Source organism: Phaethon aethereus (assembly GCF_964289735.1).
Source record: "Phaethon aethereus genome assembly, chromosome: 1".
NCBI classification, from domain to species: Eukaryota; Metazoa; Chordata; class Aves; order Phaethontiformes; family Phaethontidae; genus Phaethon; species Phaethon aethereus.
The window spans coordinates 67,700,314-67,724,191 of NC_138575.1; the positions used below are offsets into that span (position 1 = coordinate 67,700,314).

The window sequence follows — 23,878 nt, forward strand, 5'->3', positions numbered from 1 at the left end:
TGTATTAACGTCTTTATTCTCTGCACCAGTTGAGCATTTTTGTTTTCAAGTATTTGACAGAAGGCTATGGTATTATTAGAAACCCTACAATCAGACTAGAAATTCCTTGGGACAGAGTTACCTTGTTTCGTGTTTTGTTATAGAATCTGGCATAAAGGAATTTGGACATTTGGGAGCTTTAAGGTTGCTCGGTTTCAAACCTGGTTACCAAGTGGCTGCTTTCAGGCAACAGCTTCAGATGAGGAGAAAATTCAACTGGACATATATGAACATGTAGAAAAAATACAGGCTTTCTGTGGCATTTAGAAGCCCAGTGCAAAAAAAAAAAGATATGGTGACGATAGAAAGATGATTAGTCCCAGGAACATCAATATTGTTTATAGCCTTTAGACATAGGTGCCCTCAATATCTCAGTAGTTACTATCTCAGTGAGAAGATTCTCTAAAAATAATTCCTGGAAGTACCACAGAAAGTGGAGAAAGAAGTACCACCTCTCACAAGAGGAAAATTTTAGAAGCTAATACTTAAAATACATCATTGTGTTTTGTTTGTTCCTACAGATGCCATTTTTACCAAACTTCAGCAAATACAGTAAACAACAGTGTTGTTGGGTAACTAAGTACAGCCATTTTCCTGGTGGTGGCATCAATGATCTGCATTTCGGGTAACACAGGAGCTCTCACTGGAGACCCTGGCAGGCAGCAGGCACATTTCCATCAGGGCTTCTGTCCCTTGGGTGTGCGCTGGCCTGTCACCCACCTCCCGGGGGAGGTCAGGCACCAGCTTGCACCCACGTCTACTGCAACGCCCACCTTTGTGCCTTTGCTTCTCCCGCCGCAGACCCACCAGATGTCCCCGGCTCCTCATCTAGGCTTTCCCTCCAGATTTTTTTCCCACTCCCTCCCCTCATGTGTCTTCTCTCTCTCTCTCTCTCTCTCTGACTTTCCAGCCGCTGGGCCAGTCGCAGCACGACCACGCAGCGGAGGAAAGACCGCCTGCGGCAGCACTCGGAGCACATCGGGCTGGACAACGATTTGAGGGAGGTAGGCGCTGTCATCTGTCTGCGGGCAGCACGAGCTTGTGGTCCAGGAGGTGAGACCTAGACAAACGATGCGTTGCTACTTCAAGCAGTTTTATTGCTGCCCTAAGGTTTGTGTGGGTCTCTGCAGCCATTTCATTTAGGTGCTTGTATGTGTTGTACAACTTCAAAGCAGGTACCAGAAATAAAAGGCTGCTGCTATTTTTAAATAAGATAGCCCCTTTGTCATCAGGAAAACGGGTTATTTGCTGATACAGACCCCAGTCATGTAACTGCATGCAGAGAGCAGAGCCCTGGTGCTTGCCTGGGCGCAGCTGCCGCACTCTGGCCAGGGTGAAGATCTCTGCAAAAGTCAAGTCCTTGAGTAATGTCAGTGCTGTAGGGGTGAATAGAGCAGGACACTTCTTTTTTTAAAGTTGTGGGGGTTTTTTCCCTCTGTCTCTCTTATGTAGATTCCTGACATCAGTAAGCCTATTTGAAAGGTTAAGACTTTGGGGACTTTTTATGCCTAAAGCTTGGAAACTCCCATCCGTCTTGTAAATGTCAGTTGCATATGCGTTATTTCTTTCCCATCTTTTCAGTTTCTTGTCCTTCATTAAATATTTTCTGCCATATTTTTTCCATGGATGTCCATGTGCTGCTTTTGTGTGTCACTAGCAAAAATAAAACGTTCATGCTGTTTTGTGGTAAAACTTGCTGAGTAATCTTGACCAGCGTTGGCATTTGCACTCTGAAAGAACCCGAATGGATGAGTGGACTCTTGAACCGCAGCTTTGAATGATGTTTCATGGAAACACAGCAAAGCAGCACTTGTACACGCTTGTTGCTATTTTTGCTAATGTGGCTTTGCAAGAATATTTTAAACATTGCCTTGCGTGTATATCTCAGCAGAGCCCTTTCAGTACTTTGTCATGTATTTACTTTCTTCTTTTTCTGGCTGTGGATCATATGCATGCTTCTTTTGCTTTGTCTCCTCTTTCTTTCTGGCTATTCTGCCATCGGGGCATCTGCCTCCTCTTAGCCATCGGAGAAGCTTTTGCTTCGTCAGAACTCAATGGCCTTCTGGGAGTGGGATCAGGGACCACCCCCTCCTGCACGGCCTCCTAAAAAATCCTTCTCTGAATGCTGCCTGGTATGTTTTAGGTTTTTCTTGTTGAAAGCTGCTTTTGAGATGATGTTAGCGTGAGGAACCGCTGTCTTCGCTGCGTCTCAAACCTGTAGCGCTTGGAAGTGTGGTTATAATCGGAAAAGTAGCTGGAAATCAGCTCTAGGTTTCCACGCCAGGTTGCTGGCAAGCATGATGGCTCCAAGGCTGAAAGACAAGAATTGTGTTTTGCTGCCTTTTTTCCCCATGTTGCTCACCTGGCAATTCAGCTTAGGGTGTCAAATCCAAAAAGCATTGCTTTCTGACTGCTGGTTCATCACATCCAAGTGTGGAAGAGGGGTGGTGGTGTGTGGATGCTGATGAACAGGCAAAGGGAAATCTGTTGGATCTTTCAGCCCACCCTTATTCTTCTCTTGAACATAGAAGAGTTAATAATTTTTTATTTTTTATTTTAGTATAATAACAAGACATACGATGAATAAAGTAAGGTTATCCATGTTTTGTACTCTTCAGACTATAACCGCACGTTGCATTTTATTTATCCCTTTGCATTTAAAAAGAAATACTAGATTTCCTAATCATATGTTCCCTGTACTACTTTTTCACTGTTCTTATTGCTAATTTTTGCACTGCATTAGATGCAAGTCACGTGTGAGATTGCTTGCTGAGCAACACGCTTTCGTCATCTGTGATTTTTTTTTTATTCCCACATGTAGTTTTTCAACTATTTTTAAGTCCTTACAGTACCAGTGAAACTGTAATTACCTAGATGAGCACTTTTGTTGAACACAGCTTTCCATGGCAGAACCATACATTCTTATCTGAACTGTTGGACTGATGTGAAGTGGTTCTTGTCCAAATTTTCTATTGCAAAAGTCCAATTGTGTCAGAAAAACTGTACTCCCATCATTAAAAAAAAAAAAAAGAGCTGTTTCAATTGACTTTAATGTGTTTGGATTTTGCTTTTACTTTTCTTGATCTAGTGGGCAGAGAAGTTGTAGCTAGATGATCTTTACGGTCTCTTCCAACCCAAACATTCTATGACTCTATGAAATAAATTATTTTTTCCCCAGACAGAAAGCTCTAAGGATGCAGCAGCTGTAATATCCTCTCAGTTCCTCAGAAAAACCAGCCAGCAGCAGTGCTAAGTCGCTGGAGGGGTGTGACCTGCTCCTCTTGGGGGAAGAGCGGTCGTTCTCACACACCGTCTGCCAAAGAGGCAGCATTAACTAGATAAAATATGGAGCATTCCCACACCACGCTATGAGTGCTGTGCTTCACGACTTTTATTTGGCAGCATTCTATTATCTTATTCTTTTTAACAGAAACTTCATAAATAATGCTTGGACAACTTTTTGATAGGTTTCACTTTTGCACACCTATAAATGTGGCCAACTTCTTAGCTTTGCTCAGGATGTGGCCCTCTCACTGATGTTGGGGGCAGAGGACACTTGTTGATTGGTTTGGGGTTCTTTGCTTAAAAAAAACCAACCACACACACACACAAAAAAAAAAAGCCCTGAACAATAAGGCAATGCAGCAGGAAGGTTTAAAAGTCTTTTACTGTAGCTTGGATTTGTTTTTTAAAGAACACGCCAATTTTTGTCCATAGTTCTCAATTACCACCCTGCAGTAAAAGCATGAATGATCCTAAATGTCAGTTTTGTTTAAAACGAGCTTCATTTGTAATTAAGAAGTTAGTTGAGAGTAAAATCAAGTCTGATTTTTCCCACATGAAGCATCCAGATGAAAAGTAATGGATGAAATCTTTCTCCTTCATTTCTGCTTCTTGTAATTTATTTTCAAAGGATTTTTTTCGGTTCATATATAGTCTGGTCACAAATTAGACAAACTGCTTTTTTTTTTTTTTTTTAAGTGAGAATCAAATATGCAACGGAAAGAAACTTTACTTGGTATTTTTACTTTATTGCTGAATGAAGGTATCACACTTTTATTCACTTGCTGTGGCTAACTTTGTGTTAGTTGCTAACAGCACAGTTCACTAGGTAACATTGACTGCTTTGGTTCCACAAAGGAAAATACCCTGCTTTTTCTGTTGTCAAAAGGGAGCATTCCACTTCTCCAGCCCGACATCTAAGCATCAGACAAGTCATGGTGTTGTTCCTAGATTAACACTAGCTCATTCCTTTTCACCAGCATTTGCTTGCCTAGGATTAGGATGAGGAGAATCCCTCTGACTTGTAATATCTGAAATTATTCTGTTTATTTTTAGAAATACATGCAGGAGGCAAGGAGTTTAGGAAAAAATTTAAGGCAGCCCAAACTCTCAGACCTCTCTCCAGCTGTGATTGCGCAGACCAACTGGAAATTTGTGGAAGGGTTACTGAAGGAATGTCGCATGAAGGTAAGTCCTTCCTCCTTCCCCACCGCCTGCTCTCCCCTTGCTTACACAGAGCCTAAATAGCATCTGTAGATGGTGTCCTGAAAGTCCTTCACAGCTGGAACAGCATTGGCCTGTTGGTGTACCGGGCTATTGCAGGGTGGATGTCCCTTAGTGTTGTATTTTTCATCTGCTAGAAAAGACAGAAACGTGTTACCGCTCTTCTGTTTGTGCAGTCAAAGATGGTGAAATGAGTAAAAAAAAGGACAGGAAGGAGAATCAGCATGATCAGACATCTTAGGGAGGATTTCCTTTAATTGTTCATATGTAAATGTAGTCTAAACATAGTGGGTTCAAGAGCCATGGTCAAAAAAGGAAGCGTTCAGCGTGTGCGACTGTTGCGCGTGTTATTTATGCAGAGCAAATGAAGTGTATCAGTTCCTAATATTAAAGAAGCTTTTATAACCATTGACATATAATTTCTTTGTGTCTTTGAGTTGGTTGCAGTTGGTGGTATACTGTGTTACCTGAGTTTTAAACTTTAAACTCAGGTTTAAAGTAAAAATACTATTTTTAGTACTGTTACAGCTAACAAGAAGAAAAACAGATACCAAGCAAGACCAAAAATGTATGTAGCTCTGTACTGTTTTTGATACCAGTCAGTAATAGATCAATGGTGTAGGAATAGGACAATAGATAAAGGGTATAATAATAGGACAATATGGAATAATCATGCAAGCTTTTTTTTTAATTATTCTTTTTAATTTGCAATCTCTGTAAGGAGATTTGAAGTTTCTCTCCTCAGGACATTAACGATGGTCTGTAGATCAGGCACGTTTAAGTAAACTCGGCTAGAAATTCTGTCCCTTCTTGGATAACATTCTTAGAAAACTTTGGGATTTTTTTTTTTTAAAGACTAAACGCATGTTGGTAGAGAAGATGGGCCATGAAGCAGTTGAACTGGGACATGGAGAAGCCAACATAACAGGTCTGGAGGAAAACACATTGATTGCTAGTCTCTGTGATCTGCTAGAAAGAATCTGGAGCCATGGTCTGCAGGTCAAGCAGGTTGGTAACTGGAAACTCGGGACTTTGTGCATACAGTACTCTAGCAAATACTGAATGCCGCCTCTACCTTTTAAGTGGCTACTCAGTGGTGTCATTCCAATGTTAAGTGGGAGGTATCTTTGGGGTCAGAGTCCCTGGTTCATAGCTTGTGAGGTCTTGGGGGGTTTTGTGGGTTTTGTTTATTAAGATTTTTTTGAGACGTATCTCTGGAAATTGCAATGATGTTGTCAAACAGGTGTTTGGCTGCTTCCCTTTCAACCTTCAAAAGGGAAACCCAGGGAGAGGACCAAGAAACAGGGTGGGTGATGTCAGGGGGATTGTCCTCTTCTCTTCCTGAGGTCTCATGGCCCAAGAGAGAAGGATTGACTCTCACCACTGAACTTCTGGCCCACTGAAATGCCATTCCATTATTTTGCCATGTTCACTGGCTGCTCTTTTTTTTTTGCATCATTTATTTAAAGCTACATACTACATATTCAATTTTCAGGGGAAATCTGCTTTGTGGTCCCATTTACTTCAGTACCAGGAGAGAGAAGAGAAGCAAGAGCATAGTGCAGAGTCCCCAGGTGAGTACTTGGCAGCTGACTTCATGAAGGATCCATCACAGTGAATGAGCTCAGGCCTGGGAGGAACAGTGTAACCGTGCAAAACCCATGTAGGACTTTCAGTGTGTTTGCTGGCTAATATCACATTTATATTTTGAGACCTTTCATAATCGTTATGAAGGTGCCTTGATGTCTGGACAAAATTAACATTGTTCGAGGCAAATGAACATACTTGTTATCCCTGTTTAGAAAATCACTCGATGTCTGTTCGCTACCTTCATTCCCTTTTAAGCAGCATTGAGTGAGGTGTGAGAAGCAGTCCTTCTGCAAGAGTTGATTTCTGAAACAGGTGAAGGTGTGGAGCTGTGGCTGAGACAGCTGACATTTTTCTTTCAGTGGGCATAAGCTGCCTCTCAAATCCCATGTTCAATAAGTATTTATACTGGTGGACCATACAGTTCAGAAGTTGTGTAATTAATCTCTAGCCGTCAGTCTACGTGCTCAGTTTGTACTTTGGTTTGGCCCTTTACAATCACTAAATTACTTCTGTGTTGTGAGAGGTTGGGTTTCTGATGACCTTGAGATCTTCCTGTCCACAGGCTGCTGATGGGTATTTTAGTAAAAGTCTCTGAACTTTAGTGGGTCATCTTTCACAGACTCTGCAATGCTCCAAATCCTGCAGATAGAAACTTGTATGATCAGTCCTCAAAGACACATCTATGGACAAACTAGTCTCGCTTATGAAAAGACTTTTTAGTAAGCTTCAGTGAGTGAGTAATGCATTAAGCAATCTGGCTGGCAGGCACAAATTCCTGAGAGCAAAACGTGTTCACCACGAAGCAGTTTGATCAGTGTAGCAGAATACAGAAATGTGTGGCATTCTTAGTGTCAAATATGCTACTGTGGCTTAATTTTATCTGGTCCTTCTCAGTTGTGAGGTTTTCATAAAAACATATTACTAATAAAACTCATCACTGTATAGATTTATGTTAATGTATTTCACATACGAGAAAGGAAGCTGTCAGAGCTCTGAGTTCAGTGCTGGATTAAGGAAGCAATAGGTAATCTATTAAGCATTTTTCATTTTGTCTGGTTCTACGCTTCCAGGATAGAGTTAATGGTAATGCACAGAAACACTGCAGTTAACCAGCCAATTAAGACTGTTTTCAGTTGTATGTAAAACAACTGCATTGCAGACCATTACTGTAATTTTGCATTAACTTGATTTATTTTCTCCATTGTAGTTGCTGTTGGCACAGAAAGACGAAAGTCTGATACAGGAATTACTCTGCCTACTTTGAGGGTTTCCCTGATACAAGATATGAGGTACACAGTTTCATAAAGCATTAATTGTGGTTTTAATTGTGTAACATAAAGATACTCAGTGAATTTGGATTTACAAAGGCTATGGAGAATTAAACCACCTTCTTAGCCCACATTCAAAGCTACAAAGCATTGCTTTTGCATATTTACTTGATTTATTTTAGCTAAAAGACAATGAAAAACACACAAGTTTTACTGGGGTTTTTGTTTTCCCCAGGGTGTTCTTCTGGCGATAATGCCAACTTCTACAACTAACAGCAGATATGTTGAATTCCTTGGTACTTTGAGTTTGTTTCTTTTTGTTTGTTTTAAATTACTGACCAAGCAAGTACAGTTGATAGACAAAACAAAGGAATATAAAAACCTGCTTGCAATGCCTGAGCAATATGCTTTCTTTTCAACTAGCATTTTATGACAAATAGTAAGAAATGTACAAATTTAGAGATGTAATCAAACCTAGTATTTGGGTGAGTTTACAGTTGGAATGTGAAGTAAGGGCAGGTGCTCTCTAGGAGATCACAGCCTGGCTCCGGAGAGCTTTTTAGGAAGTGTTGGCTGGGATCTGGAAGGATTAGAAAGTAAGAAGAGGTGGAAGCTGATGTTACAGCACACATAGTTGTTCTTCAGGGTATCTCCTTGACCAAGGCACTGTTTTGACACTTCTCTTGTTATGGCTAAGCATCGCAGTGAAGTAAAAGTGCCATGAAAAGAGAGGAGGAGTAATGCAATAATGCTCATCTGCAGAGAGCTGCTAGCAATTGCTAGCGCTTTAATGTGTGAGGCAACATGAGTATTGTTTTTTGTAATACCATGTCCTTCTTCCATGTAAAAATACGGCAAAAAATCTCATGGTAAAAATAAGATTGATTGTAGTTAGTTCACAGAAACATTATTATAGTGATGTGATTTTTACCATATGTGTTATTACAGATTTTTTTTTTCTGATGTGAGACCACACAGACTTTTCTAAAAGAAAATGACTGTACTTCCCACCTGCAGTCTGCAACCTTTTTGTTTGATGCTATGTAGTTTGAGTCTTGTGCTCTGATTTTGAAGAATATGACATGCCACGTAGAGCTAAAATGATATGCAAAAGAGGGAGGGAGAATATATACAGTGTAATAAGGAGTATTGTGCCAAGAGGTCATTTTGAACACGTGTCTGTCATTTTCGCATCCCCCTCATGGGACGTGGCAGCTATTTACTTAATTCAGTCCTGTGAGGCTGACAGACACGTAGAGGGTCAGTCTGAGGAAAGGATGAAGGAGGATCTGGAGCAGAAACTCGCATGCTGGGAGGGGATTGATGGAAGAAGAGGCTGCATGTGCTCGCGGCTGCGTGCACGTGTTTCGTCTTCCACGTGCTCCCACTTGAGTAGAAAAAGCCCAGCACGGACCTGAGCCCTCTTGCTTGAATCACAACAGTGTTTCAGCTGCATTTCAGAGGAAAAAGTACAGAAGCGGAACATTACTTTTTGTAGTATCTTGGGTATTCATGATTGTCCACAAACATGTCTGGTCATAGAAAATGCTGGGCAGATGGCGAGTTGAATTTGTCATCCATAATCTCGAGGCATACTTTCTCCTGCTTGGAAGGAATGCTGCTTACTATTTCTTTGCACACACAGACTTATGCTGAAGTTGGAAGGATGAGTAATTGTTAAATTGCCGGGGTTGCAGTGCTAACTGAACTAATGGCTAGAGGATTAAGCATTGCCTTAAGCATGGCTTGGTTTTGATGGCTTGTGCAACGTTATGTAAACAACCTAAAAAGCAGGGCTGAATCACAGTCACGCTCTGACGGTGTGATGAGCCTGTGCTACAGGTAACGTTGTGTGTCCTCTGCCTCCCTCGCAAAGCCAGGCATCTTAGATGTGGTGGTGGAGATGCTCAAGGTGCTTATTTTGGTTCTCCACATGGAGAGTCTCTGCACAAGTGTGTTTGGCGTATGCCCTTCAGCCTTTCCCCCAGGCGAGGATCTGCAGCATCTCTCCCACCCCTCTTCCAGCTCTCCGGCAGACTCCTGCTGCAGCCTGCCTCCTGCATGGCCGCACCCCTCGGGCACATCGCTGCGCGTCCCGCCGGACCAGTCAGCACCAAGGCAACTCCCCGAAACCTTTGGTCCAGCTGGGTTCAAGTTTTCAGGTCCTCCCCCTTAGGGCAAGCTCTCCCTTGCTACCAGCACTTGCTTTCACGTCCCTGTCGTGCCTCCCCTCCCGCGGGGACCTTGCAGCGGAGGATGCGAGCCCCAGGCTCTGGGCCCACGGCAGCGATGCTTAACCTGCTGCAGTCAAAAGAAGCTGGGGTAGCAAAGACCCGTTACCTACACGGTACGAGCTAGTATGGCTCGTTTCTGACTGCGCTGGGATCGCGAGCAGCCACACCATCCTCGGGGCATGGCGATACTCAGCAGCTGTAACCTCTTCTGCCAGCACAGCTATTTGCAGACGGTATGTCTCACCGTACCCCAGGCTTACATTTGACAGGGAAAATAGATTTTTCTTTTTTTCTAATGGGATTAAAAGCAAGTCCTAACCTAGGGAGCTGCGTTGAAATTGCTGTTCAGTGCTCTGACAAGAAGAGTTTTCTGTGTGCTGGTGAGCATACAGCGCTTACGCTTAGGTCACCGATAAAAATAAAGCTGTTCTGACTCTCACAACTGAGAGTGAAATAAATTTGGTTCTGTTCTGTTCCACTCTGCTTTTGCTGACACTAAGCCTGATTACTGAATCTTTTTAATGTTCCTGGCAAGCTGCGTGGTTGCAGATCCTTATTTTTCCCAAATGCACAATTAATGCCAATCTGGTCTGAACCAGAAACAGGTAATGAAGAGGTACAGAGCATGCAAGGAATAAGGTTGAGTCCATCTGTACTTGAATCTTTTCACAGTAAAATAACATACTCAGTGTTTCATATTAGATGTAATTCAAGCTGAGCACTGGGAGGGCGGGAGGGAGATGATAGACTGAGCTTTGATCTTCCCATCTCAAAAGACTTGAAATGTCTGAGCAGAGTGTCTCAGCACGATGCATTTGAGTGTAGTGCACCTCCTGTTTCTCAGGGACTCTGGATCGCATGCCCAGCAGTCTGGGCTGGAAGGCCCAACGCTGGCTGCCACGCTGGGAGCCTGGAAGGGCTTTCCAGTGCCAGGAGCCAGGCTCTCGGCAGTGATGCAGCTGATAGACGTGACTGCTGACAGGGAGGCTGCTGAGCTTGCTTATGAAGGGCAAGGACTTGTATGTGAGTGTAATGTGCCCTCCTGGGTTTGTTTTACAGCTCACTGAGAATTAGTACTTCTCACCTGGTCCACCAGAGAACTGTCCACATGTCACATTAGGAAACAGGAGAAAAGTTTCTTTAAAAAAAAACAAACAAAAACAAACAAACAAAAAAACCACACACACACACCCCTTTTTTTTCCTTTTTTTTTTTTTTTAAAGGAGTTTTAAGTAACCTAGGTTTTGCTGCTGGTGAGCCACCATTACCTCTATTGATTGTTTCTTCCTGGTGGTGCTTCAGATATGTATGTACGGCACAGCCATGTGATACAGATCCCTCAGCTGGGATTGCAAAGGTAGATCTGTATTTTGAGAATTCAGGGAGGTTAGCCTGGCAGAGAACATTGCTGCTGAGCAATGTCTGGTATCCACCTCATTTGTGCAGAGCGAACGGTTATTTCTGGATAGCACTAAGTTGTACGTAGCAAATTTGCCTCTAAGGTCCTAGTCCTATTACATTAGAAGCTCTATAAACAAGAGAGTATTTTTCTCAAGTAATGCAGGGTCTAAATATAATGCAAAGCACATGCTTGGGTATAACAGATGGGAGGAAAGCACGAGACAGTGAGACTGTGCTAGTCAATGTAAAAAGCATCAGTCACAGCATGACTTGGTTGGATTTTCTTTGGAGTAAATATTGCCACATTCCCTAAGGCTCAGCAATGCACAGAGGGCCTTCAAAGACGACGCAGGAGTTGGAAAGTAAATCACAACAGAGATCAGTTCAGACTCAGCTGATGATACTTGCAGCCTGTCATGGAGGTTTGGAGGGCTGAATTGCCTGTGCACTTACCATGCAAACTGTGTGAAAATTAAGAAATTGCAGCTTTTTCCCCTGCTGGAAACTGTTTCTCATTTTTCTTGCTGTTTATTTAACCAAGTGGGTGGGCTTTTGGAAGCAGCTTCACCCTGCCATAGCAGTCCTCTTCCTCTTCTAAAGTTCCCTGTGCTCTAAAACTAAAGTTTTTGGCATTCTCCACACTGAAATATGGGAAGTTTAAAAAAAGAAAAGCAAAACCATAGAAGAAAGCCCCTATGGAACAGTTCTGCTTTCCTACAGACCAACCATGTGGCGGAGGGCTGTTCAGACTATCACTTACATGAGGGCCTCATATCCCTGAAAATGTGATTCTGCTTGTGACTGCCTGTCACTGTTTTTCCCCAACCATCCTCTTTTTCTCAGATTTCCCATTGCTGCCACCATCAAGGGGTTTGTTAGAGCCTTCAGAGTAGATTGTGGTTTGGAGAAACTTAAGATGTGTATTTGTCCTCTGCACTCACAGACATACCCGTCTGTGTCAGCAGCTTGAGGGAGCCACTGTGATATAACTGGGTCTCACAAGGTGGCTGCTTTTTTTAAAGTGTTATCGGTGTCCATGAGGACATTTACCTCAGGCAATGCAGGGATGAGCAGATCTACCCCTGCTGACCTTGGCCAAGCAAGTGCCAGGACACAGAGCAGCACAGAGAGCTGTAGCACGTCCAGGTTGCAACCTGCCGTGCCCGGGAAGGGCTGCCCCATGTCCCCGGGCCAGCCTGGGGCTGCCGGGGGTCTCAGTGCCACAGTGCAGAGCTCTGCAGGGCCATGCTGGGGGTCTCTTTCTCTAGAAATTATGTCAGGAGATGTTTTCCAATTCAGCTGCTGCATCACACTGGATATTGCCATTTGAAGCATGTAGGATTTTTATGATTCATCCATTACTTTTTTCTTTTTTTCCCACCTGTTTCAGGCATGTTCAGAACATGAGTGAAATAAAGACTGATGTGGGGCGAGCCCGAGCCTGGATAAGGCTTTCTCTGGAGAAGAAGCTTTTGTCTCAGCACCTGAAGCAGCTGCTTTCCAACCAGGCACTTGCCAAGTAAGCCGGCTCTTTTTCTCAAAGCTTTGCTTTCACGTCTTCCTCACTGGTGTGTCACGGTGCTGTGCAGGCTCGGGGCACAGCCGGGTGCCCTTTGGGTACTGTGGTTTCCAGTTAGGAGTGACTGAAGGGCAGAGGGTAGCTGGGGGAGGAGGTGCTACCTGCCCAGCAGTGCAGAAGTCTGCTCATCTGCGTGGAAAAACAAATCACAATTTTCAGGAAGCAGGCCTTAGGTTTTGGTCGTACAGGTGCGTTGATCCAAGCCACTTCGCAGCCCTACAATCACTGTATCTTGTGCAAATGATGCAGCAGGGGCAGGAATGCCCCTTTTCTCACAGCAGCCCTGCGTTGCATTGACTCAAGCCAAAGGCAGGCCCCCGTCCTGACTGCCGATGCGCTGGGTTAGGGGCCAGCGCTCCCAGGCACTCAGCAGCTCCCCCCACTTCGCCTCCCTTTGCAAGCACAGGCACTCAAGGATCTGCCCGCATAGATATTCCTTGACTTCTTTTTCTCAAAGCAATGCATTTAGGAAAACAAACAAACAACAAACCTTATGAAAGCATCCTAGCTATTGCATGCAGTTCTTAGCAGAACTGGCTCTGTGATGTTATGCACGTGATTACGCCAGAAGCTACCAAATGCTCAAACCTTCTAATGGGGAGAAAGAGGAGTAGCTGAAGGCTACCGGCATGGTAGCAGACCTGTCTTTTCCTGAAGTTTCATCTACATCAATCTACCTTAGCAGCTTTTTGGGAGTCTGTTGCCTTCAGACTGTGGGCAGCATCGCAAGCTCTGCACTTCCTCAGAGCGGGTCCATGTTAACTCCTGGTGTGCCTTTGCGCTGCTTTGGGCAACTGGTGGTATACACTGGGTTTGCCAAAATGAAAGAGCAGTGGGAGTTGCTTGGTGTTCCGTGGTTTAGTGACTTCTGGATTGTTTTCTAAGGAAGATTAGGTTATTAGGCAAGGCTATTCCGCAGCGGGAAGATGCAGGGAAGAAATGAGGTTGCTGTATGTTGGTTCAGGTGTGCTGTTGTGGGCAGTGTTAGTTTGTATCTGTGCTTTGCAGCAAAGCCAAAATTGATGCTTTAAGTGAGATGAACTCTGTAGCCTTCCTATAGTAGTGTGGAGCTGAGAGTGGTCTGTAAAACACATGTGTAGCATAGGGGGTAAATGCCCCCTATGGGTTTCTAGCAGCTTGTGTTAGGTATGGTGTTTTTCAAGAAGAAAGCAATGTATTTGTTTCTACCAGGAAACTTTACAAGCGTTACGCTTTCCTGCGCTGTGAAGAAGAACGGGAACAGTTTCTGTATCACCTGCTCTCACTCAACGCTGTGGATTACTTCTGCTTCACAAGCGTCTTCACCACAATCAGTGAGTTGGAGAATCTTCTCTTTTTCTTTCTTTTACCCCTGAATAAAAAATAGTTGTTGACATGATTTGTAAGAGATGATGTTGCTGGTGTCTGAGTAGCCGAGCCCTTATTTGGAAGCCTTGGTTGTTGTAGCTGGGCACGTGGGCTCTGGGAAACCAGCTGGAGAGCCAGGGCTGTGTGGGAGCGCTGTGGAGAAGAGCATTGCACAAAGGAGAGCAATCAGCAGAGAGTGCTGCTGTAGCACTTGGTGTTCCTCACCCAGTTGCATACTGTCTTTCATCTTCCCTCCCAGACAAGTCCTAATGCTTCTGTCTGGCCTTCGCTAAGCGTGCATCCTAACAGCCTGTTCCCCGCAGATTGAGAAGGAGATGGAAGTCTTGGAGAATGAAATACAAGGCACTTTGCACTCTGCTGTATATTTTAAATCTCCTTTTGTCTCTCCTTAAATGCCAAAAAGATTCCCTCTCTCTTCCTCTCCTGTAACAAGGAGAGCAGAGATTGGACTGAAAATCTGAAAATGAATCTTGGTTTCTCCAGCACTGGGCAATGCAGAGAAGACAGGACCCATGGGATGACCTAATTATTTGGATTCACCTTGGCAGCCCTTTAGTCTTAATTTTCCTCCCTGTTCAGAATGAAGTGAAGCAAGTTTTACATGGCTGTAAAAACGGGCACTCATTCTGCTTTTTTTCTCCTCTTGAAGCAATAAATCCCCTCAGAACTAGCACAGCGCCAAGAGCTTTATTCATCCTTGATCACCTTATTCCTGCGGGGCATCCAGCTTGACAGCTTTCCCCTGACGGGCAGAGCGCTTGGAATTCGAGGGGATGTTTTTTAAAGTGCAGGGTGGGTGGGTGTCCGGCACACACCAAGTGGACGGGCTGGCTGCTCTTACCCGGGCTGAGAGGCGGCTTGTGCAAGGGAAGCGGAGGGAGGCTCGCAGCGCCAGCCTGCGGGATCCCACTCAAATCCCAGCCGGCGTGGGTGGGGCAGGCGTTGTCCTAAGCACGTGTAGGGGGTCGTGCGGATTTAAAAGCAAAAGCATAATGGTATTTAATGGGGGAATGCCCACAGAGACGCGTCAGGCTGTGCCGTTGCCAGCTGCGCCAGCGCCTCTGCCGTTCCCGTCTCCCCTGTAACCTCCCCGGTGCTTTGGGGAGGCAGGTGTTCTCCCCTTCGCCTTCTCTTTTCCCCCCGAGCCGCGGTGCCTCGCCGCGGACGGGGTTTGTCCTCCCTTTCCCCGGCAGGGACCGGCCCGGCGGCGGCGGCGGCCGGTCCCGCCGCGGGGCTGCAGCACCACCGTGCGGCCCCGCTGCCGCCGCCGCCTCAGGGCCGGCAGCAGCCAGAGCGGCTGAAGAAGCTGCTCTGCAAAGCTGCTCGGACTCGTTAAACGCGGGCAGGAGGTTCCCAAAACCTGCGCTGCAGAGCCACTTCTTCGGGTGGGTGGGTGCGTGGGTGGGTGGCGGGAGCCGGGGGTGCTGCGGCGGCCCTCCGTGGGAGGCGGCTGTGCTGCCGCCGCAGCGAGGCACGCCGCAGCTTTGTCCCACGCTCGACGGGGAGAACAGGGGCGGAGTTCTCCTTGTGAGGCGGCTGAGATGTGGGGCAAGAACATACCTTCATGGGAGAAGTGTGGTTTACTCCAGAAATTGTGTTGGGGCGGGGGGGGGGGGGGTAGAGTCAAGAAAAAGTCAAGACTAACTTGTTTCTTTCTTTCCCCCCACCGCCCCACCCTGTCCTTAGTGATCCCATATAGGTCGGTGATAATTCCCATCAAAAAACTAAGCAATGCGATAACCACATCAAACCCATGGATATGTGTATCAGGAGAATTAGGAGATACAGGTGTAATGCAGATTCCTAAAAACCACCTAGAAATGACATTTGAGGTGAGTACATGCTCTTTACATTTTAGTTTTTCTGTTTGAAACATGCTTCCAAATAAACACTAATTTGAAGAAGGTTTATTGTCGTAAGATCATAGCATTTCAGATTCTGTCCAGGTTTTCAAGGTCGCTGTACATTCAAATATGCAGAGGAAAACAGTGCTGCTGTCCCTTCTGCGCTAGATGAAAGTTTCCTGTGAGCACGTACCACTTTTAACCCCAGGCGTCACTGCTGTCCCTGTCCCAGCCCAGGGCTCCTCTTCTCACCTAGCGAGTCTATTTCCACGTCTTACTCCCTTCCACATCTTCTTGCCTGATTTTTCCCTTTCAGGGCTCATTTCTGACTCCTCGTTTCCCTTCCAAGTTTCTTTTCCTTTCTTTTAGCCTATCTTCCCACTTACCAACAGCCAGGTCCCTTTCTACCTCTGGCCAGTCCCAAATTTCTTCTTTTCCCGCTCCAGCTCCTTGTCCGGCATTGCTGCCTGCCAGCCAGCCAGCCAGTGTAATCCCTGAGCTTTTCAACTGCTCAGCTTCAGGTGCTACCTCCAGCAAACCGTAGAGCTGCCATCCCCATTGGGCTCTCTTCTCCGGGCTTGCCGTTGTTTCCTCTTTGTGTTTGGCGAGCTGGCGTTCCTCTCTGCTTTCCCACCCGTGGGTTACAGGTTGGCTTGGTGCCACCCCAAAGCAGCTGGTAGCGGGAACTGGAGGGAAAGCCCAGTCAGGCTCCTATAGCTCCAGACTGTACCATACCAAGCAAGGAGTGATTTCATAGGAAAATCCGCTACTAACATTGAAGTTGCATCTGTCAAGCATATGCAGACTGATCTTCAAAAGAATAGTAAAAAAAAAACCCCTCTTGCCAAATATAGGTGGATTTTGACAGAGATGGAGAGGATATTTTCGTGATGCAATGGCTGCCTCTCATTCAGATATTAGTGTTTTGTAGAAAAGATCTGCAGGCTTCTAACAAGCAAAATAACATATTTAGACATTTCTAAGGACTATATTAGCACTGTTCTGGAATACTCCTTTGGCTGAAGCTTTCCTAAAATACCAACTTGGGTAGCCACCCACTATGGAAAATGTCAGCCCAAGCTGCTTGTTTGGCAACATTAGAAGCAATGAAAACCAAGGTCTTGCAAGGGAGATGTTTAGGTGACGTTAATGGATGTTGCTGCCAGCCTCACCTACAATTACATCTTGCACTGGAATTCAGAGTCTCTTGTTTTCTTTGTTCTGTCTCTTTGCGATGTTAAGAGTCTCACGTTCATGATTTTTGTCCTGCCCAACAATAAGCAAATAGATCTTTGGAAATAATAAAGGATCTAGGGACTCCTTTATAGTGTAGAGTGAGTCAACTAAAGGTCAGTATGCTGAAAATGCATTTTTGAAAAGCTGTTTGTACCGAAGATCTATTTCTTCTACAAAAGCACACCTTTTTATCACCTTAGCTCAGAAATTTGTAATTAACACTTCTCGGAAATATTCAGAGTGAGTGCTCACAACAAAGAATGTAATCTCTTCACAAACTTTTAAGAATTTTTTTTTTCAAACTATTTCTTTTCTCCTGCCGTAAAATAATTATTCTGCTTTTCAAAACGCTCTGCATGTTTGGTTGAAAGTACTTGCTGTATAAATCAAAGGAAACGGAATAAAAACATACATTTAAGGCCATATATGTGCATGTGGTGGGGATGTGTGTTGTCTGTTGTTTTTTAAATTAAGTAAAAACTGTTATTCATTTCAGTGCCAGAATTTAGGGAAGCTGACGACTGTTCAGATTGGTCATGACAACTCAGGGCTACTAGCCAAGTGGCTGGTTGATTGTGTCATGGTCAGAAATGAAATAACAGGACACACGTACAAGTAAGCAACAAGTTTTTATTTTATTGCCTCAAAGTCTTCCTTGTTAAATCTAGAGAAAGCAAGAAGGCATCTGTCTTATCCTCTGTTGATGGAGCACTGTGGGCTGATTTGGGTTGGTCTCCCGCACACCCAGTTCTCTCATTTCAGAAGCCCTAGTTGAAGACAAATAATCTGATAAATATTAAATGAGACTTGAATGTAGGATTTTCTTTGCATCTCTGAGACAGGACAGATAGTATGAATACTTTTGAAGTTATTCATATGTTTGTGTCTAATAATTAAATCTCTTGATTTAAAGTAATGTGGTAAAATTGTGCGCAAATTAATTCTTTAAACCTCCAAGAGCTGGAATGATAGTTTAGGGCAAATCTTTGGGGTTTTTTTTCTTTTAAAAAATACTTAGATGTCTAAGTACTATAACAGATGTACAGAAACTTGGATTACAAGAAACTAAAAGGTTTTGATGATTTCTTAATCTTCTATTTAAGTACATACCTCTTATGTCTAAATGATCTCCTAACTCCTCATTAGTTTTACAAAATATCTGGCTAAGCAGACTTAATTTCTTTTTTCTAAATGTGGTCTTGGAATACTATAATTCAGAGAGGTGAGCTCCAGTGCTCAGGGTTAGCCACAGTGTATGGGGGAAAGTAGGAGGAAATGGAGTACAAGCGCTGGCAGTATGGACATGTGCATGGATTTCATTACGACTGTGGATGGGGCCAAAAAGTATAGCAATAAAATGTGAAGTGAGGCTTGAGTATGAGGAGATGTCACTGCTTCAGTTGGGTGGGAACTCTGTGTGGGGATTTAATTGTTAATCATCAACAATATTTTTAAAGGCTGAATATCAGTTGTGGTTGCAAGTGAAAAATAACTTGGCAGAAATCAAAATGTGGCCCATGAAATATCGAGTCATAGAATCATTACAGTTGGAAAAGACCTCTAAGATCATCAATTCCAACCATCACCAAACACCACCATGTCCCCTAAACCATGTCCTGAAGTGCCACGTCTACATGTTTTTTGAACACCTCCAGTGATGGTGGCTCCACCACTTCCTTAGGCAGCCTTATATGTACAAGGCATAGGAAGATACATATATATACACAGATATATATGTGTATAACACTTTCTATTGTCCTGTGCTTCCATGGAAGCTCTCCATATTTCCATTTTCCTAAGGATGGAGGTGAATGTAGTTTTCTGGTTTGGTCCTGTCAGCTGTGGTGCAGGGGATGCTGCCTGTTGAGTTCTGGTTTGTGAAAAGCTTTCGGCTACAGAGTATTTCCTGCCCGTTAGCAGTGTTTATGGGTGCCAGCTGTCCCTCTAGCTTTAAAATCAAGCTGGACTACCTGTGTGGCTGACCTGTGCTTGTGCTGGCTGCGTGGCAGGTTTCCCTGCGGGCGATGGCTGGGAAAGGGCGTTGACGATGGTAGCTTGGAGCGAATACTCATTGGAGAGCTGGTGTCCTCCACGTCTGACGAAGAGCTGGGAAAGCAGTGCCGTACCCCACCCCAGCAGAAATCTCCTACCACAGCTCGGCGACTGAGCATCACTTCTCTCACAGGGAAGAACACCAGTAAGTTCTTTCCTTTCTCCCCAGGGCTCTAGAGAAGGGGGCAGTGACTGCTGAGAAATAAAGCTCCTGTGAACAGGAGAGCTCCAACTGAAGCAAGGCTTGGTGCAGCAGAACAGCCATGAGTTTGAGGTTTTCGTGCCCCTGTTCGTGTGTCTGCAGCTTGCTCTGTGACTGTACACGTTGCCTCTTTCACTGTCCCCATTTGGCAGATGAGAGAGGATAACCTCTTTCCTTGGAGCATAGAGATATGAAGTGAGGGAGGAGGACGCAGCAGAATTTGCAGTAGCTCACCTTCCCAGCTCACTTTGCAGTTGGTGAGAAGACAGCCCTCTCTGGAGGGCAGTTCAGAGCCTGATCTGCATGCCTAAAAAATCTGCGTGCTCCCATCCCTAAAATTAGCTTTTGTGAGTAACTGCACCTGGCTCCATCATGGCACAGGACTGTAAGAGCCACATGAGACATTCTGCAGTAAAGCATACAGATTAGCACAGTGTAGATCCTGTTCATAAATCTGTCCATCTCTGGTAAAGTTAGAGGATATGACTGCTGAAACGTCAAGCAAGGAAAGATTAGCCTTCAAAAGTAATGCAGCATTTAAAAATCACCATGGGACCACTGCAGCTCTTCACATGTGAGAGTCCATATTAGCTGGAGCAGTGGGCACCAGAGCTACTTGCAGAGCATTTCCTTAGGTCTAAGAACACTGAAGCCAAATAATTAATTTGTCTTGTGAGCTACATAAGGCTCTGTGTCAGACCTGCCAATGACTGTGGAGGTCGTAATGTATTAAATGATACTGAGTTACTCCATGCTTCCAAAATAATAATTGTAGGACAAGCTAATAGCAACCTACAGGTGTCTGAAAAACTAGAAAGGACTCATAGAAGAACCATGAAAATGACTGAAGTCTGGAAAACATCTGCTTAAAATGAGGTTTTAAAAGTTCAGTCTGTTTTAATCAGAAGGTGAATGAGGGACTAGATAATTTTCTGCAGGTACCAGCATAGGAAGATGAGATGGTAGCAGGTGGGGGCATGGCATGATTCAGTACCAGAGGCATACAGCTAAACAGATTCAGAGCAGAAACATGGCATACATTTTAACGTTGAGGGTAACGTACTCTTGGAACCATTAATAAGGAATATTCTCTGCTTGTGGTCCCTCACACTGGTACAATGACTAGACATCTGCCTGAAATACATACTTGTTTTAGCTCAATAAAATGTTGTGGGTTCAAGTCAGGAATTAATGACTGCTGGGTTTTCTAGCCGTGTCCCATAGAAGTGAGACAAATGACTGGGTTGCAGCCTTTCAGCCTATGTCTCTTCGCGTGAGGGTTGCTGTACTCTGTGATGAGTAAGATGTGATTAACCCAAATATAATATTTATCAAGCCAGATCCTGGGGGTAGTGCATTTTGAAGTAGGGTGATTTATTTGACTATTCCAGGGTTGCTCATCACTTGCTTGTAATTAAGGCTCAGGTTTACTCAAGATTGCCTGAACTCTGTTAAAGATATAGAATAATTCCTGCAGTTCAAGCTAGTTCATCATCAGAATCTAATGTATGTTTTAAAGTTGATATTTTCGCCAGTATGCTCTCCATCATTTCGCAGAGCCTAATGCAGGACAGATCCAAGAGGGAATCGGGGAAGCTGTCAACAACATTGTGAAACACTTTCACAAGCCAGAGAAAGAGGTACTGCCTACTTTTCATTACTTGCCTGCTATCTACAACGCATGGAAATATTTTTGTAAACAGAAATGGAATTGAAGTACCAGTAGAGACTGTTAACTTTTAGATTTGAAACTTCTGGCATACAAACAAGGCAAGTTGCACTTACAGACTCTCCCTTTCCCACAGAGAGGGAGCCTAACCATTCTGTTGTGTGGAGAAAATGGTCTGGTTGCAGCACTGGAGCAGGTCTTCCACCATGGATTCAAATCGGCTCGCATTTTTCATAAGAATGTCTTCATCTGGGATTTCATAGGTAAGCTGGTATGTGATTTGGAGGCAGAAGGAGAAGAAGGATTAGGGCAAAATGACTACTCATGCACAGACCTTGGATTCTCATCAGCTAGGGAACCATTTGTTCCAGCCTACCACCTGCCCCAGGTTGCTTAAAGTCAATGAGAAACAAGATGGAAGATGAGAAATACTGAACTCTATATAAGGAATGAGTGTGAATCTAGAAATTTAAGAGCACTTCAAATTCTAGTAGTTTATTCATAGATGAATGTTCAAACAGCTGCTTTTCTATCCAGAAAGAAGGTGGGCTGGAGTTTGAGATACAGTAGCAATCAGTGTTAGAGGGAGAGCTGGGAAAGGGCAGTGAGTGAAAGGTTTAAATTTCTAGTTGTTTATGAGAACTCTCCTAACCACTGCACTGGTCTTCTGGAGATGCTTATCTGTAGGCCTATGTTGCGGTAATTTAAGAGGTACTTATTCCCTTAAAACATGCTCATGAGTTCAGATACTTAGCCTGAGGGTAACTGCTTACTCAGAAAAGGTGAAAAATCAACACTGATGGTATCGTTTACAACACTGACGGGTACTCTGGTGAAGCTCTTTGATGTTACCTAACTGTATTAGGCATCAACCAGTCTGCTGACCACTGCTATGTAGTAAAGGTGGAGATCACCACCACCTGCCTATGGTCTTTAGAGTGAAGAATCCATATACAAACAGTGGAGTAGCTCTCAGCAGGTTGTTTTTTTTAGGGATTCTCTTGTGTAATTCTGTGTCACAATGAAGTACTTCTGCTCACTGGGTTCTGATTTTCTCCCTACCGCAGAGAAAGCTGTTGCTTATTTTGAAACCAGTGACCAGATTGGAGACAATGAGGAGGCCCTTTTGCTTCAGAGATCTTCATGCAAAACCTTCTGTCATTATGTGAATGCCATCAATACAGCTCCAAGGAACATTGGAAAGGATGGCAAATTCCAAATTCTGGTTTGCCTGGGGACAAGGTACCTAACTGCTCTTCGTTATGTGTGTCCTCTTGCATTAGACTAGAAGAGTATTTTTACACCATTGTTATTACCTTTAGTTTTCCATTTTAAGACATCTCATACCTATCTATTATCCAGTACCTATTTTAGGCAGCTTTAATACTATATGAAAAATTGGAGCAAAGAGGCAGTAACGACACATGGATAGTGTCTAAACTGCTAAAAATGTTTTGAGCTCTTTTATAACTGTTAGCTTGACAGTCATATGGGGGGGGAGGAGGGGATGAGGCTTAGCTGTATTTTGGAGGGTGGAAGTTGGTATGTCTAGAAATAAGTACCATTTTTGTCTTGTCTGTCTGCGTACATGGAAAACTGGTTGGAAAACAGTCTATTGTTTTTTCCTGAGCTTTACTTTCCCTGTTCCTGATCTGAAAATGTTGCTGAATTCTTCCAAAGTCAGTCGTTCAATTCTGCTGATATCTTTCCATCTTCATTCCTACAATATGTTCAGTTACCTATATTTTACTAACAAAATCAAGGGTTATGATTACACAGGAAACTTCTGTGTTCAAACAACATGCATTGCCTACAAAAAGAGACTGCATGTTTTGGGTTGTGCTCTTGGAGAAGAGTTTCAGTTTGAGACCTGTTGTACTTGGTGCTAAAATAATTCCTTTCATCCCCTTTGCAGGGACCACTTGCTCTCTCAGTGGATCCCGTTGCTGGCAGAGTGCCCGCCCATTACAAGGATGTATGAGGAGAATGCTCTCCTACGGGACCGCATGACTGTCAACTCCCTTATCCGAGTCCTACAGACATTGCAAGACTTCAACATCACCCTAGAGGGATCACTCATCAAAGGAGTGGATGTTTAGCATGGCTTTGCTGAGAACTTCATTATTCCTTTCCCAAGCAAGCAAACCACAATTGGAGACCTGTCAGGACTTGAACGTGATGGTAGTGCACCACTGTAAGGCAAAGTTGCCAGTTGAAGCAGGAGTGGGAAGCCCAGTTTATGCCCAATGGGGACTGTCCTCTAAAGCTGCAGAAAGCTAAGATGCAGTATTGTAGTTTATTTGAAACAGAGATTTAGTATAAAATAGAGTATTTTCATGTGTTAGATGTGTGTAAATATGCTATCTTCTTTAAGAAATTATATTACTCTAAGAAATATTTCTTAGACTGAATGTTCTTGTTCTGACTATGAGTAGCTTAAACCCAGGGGAAGGACTAGGGGGAGGGAAGGACTGAGGTGGGAAGGGACGCCGCTACTTGCTTGCAAGGAAGAAGCCAATCGACGTGTAAATACAGCGCAAACTCAGCAGGGCTTTTTTCAGGTATTGCAAAGTAATACAGCCAATACCCTTATGTAGCCATCGTGATTGTCTCACTTTTGGAAATATTGTAAGCATATGCTGTTTTACCCTACTCTACATGGTATCTCTTAGTTTTTTGTTTGTTCGAAGACTTAACCCTTTCCATGCACAGAAGTTGTGAGTTGTCTTTTTTTTTTTTTTCTGTAAGGTCTTTTGTGTCACTTCTGTTGATCCCCATAAGGGGAGACAAGTGTTGAAATGCTTAAACACTGGAGAGGAGGACTGCTGTCAGCCTCGGAGCCTGAGAGTATGAGACCTGTTTAAGCAGTGCTGCTGCAGCCTGAGATGGG

At 44.0% G+C, this 23,878-nt stretch overlaps 1 protein-coding gene across 4 annotated transcripts in view; it reads left to right on the forward strand.

Moving 5' to 3' along the window:
* The window catches only part of DENND5B (DENN domain containing 5B), a gene marked incomplete at both ends in the record, with an annotated part of 115,161 nt that extends 92,074 nt beyond the window's left edge, over window positions 1–23,087 (forward strand). For 2 of the 4 annotated variants that reach the window (XM_082010771.1, XM_082010772.1), the window contains 15 exons: window positions 950–1,043; window positions 2,061–2,171; window positions 4,378–4,509; window positions 5,401–5,553; window positions 6,041–6,119; window positions 7,343–7,424; window positions 12,429–12,557; window positions 13,809–13,930; window positions 15,672–15,817; window positions 17,562–17,680; window positions 19,075–19,262; window positions 20,877–20,959; window positions 21,125–21,251; window positions 22,056–22,230; window positions 22,904–23,087. In XM_082010771.1, the coding sequence (XP_081866897.1) occupies window positions 950–1,043; window positions 2,061–2,171; window positions 4,378–4,509; window positions 5,401–5,553; window positions 6,041–6,119; window positions 7,343–7,424; window positions 12,429–12,557; window positions 13,809–13,930; window positions 15,672–15,817; window positions 17,562–17,680; window positions 19,075–19,262; window positions 20,877–20,959; window positions 21,125–21,251; window positions 22,056–22,230; window positions 22,904–23,087 (1,924 nt within the window). The remainder of the gene's footprint in view (window positions 1–949; window positions 1,044–2,060; window positions 2,172–4,377; window positions 4,510–5,400; window positions 5,554–6,040; window positions 6,120–7,342; window positions 7,425–12,428; window positions 12,558–13,808; window positions 13,931–15,671; window positions 15,818–17,561; window positions 17,681–19,074; window positions 19,263–20,876; window positions 20,960–21,124; window positions 21,252–22,055; window positions 22,231–22,903) is intronic. The other 2 variants (XM_082010773.1, XM_082010774.1) reach the window with 1 other exon arrangement.
* Between the last annotated feature and the right edge of the window lie 791 nt (window positions 23,088–23,878).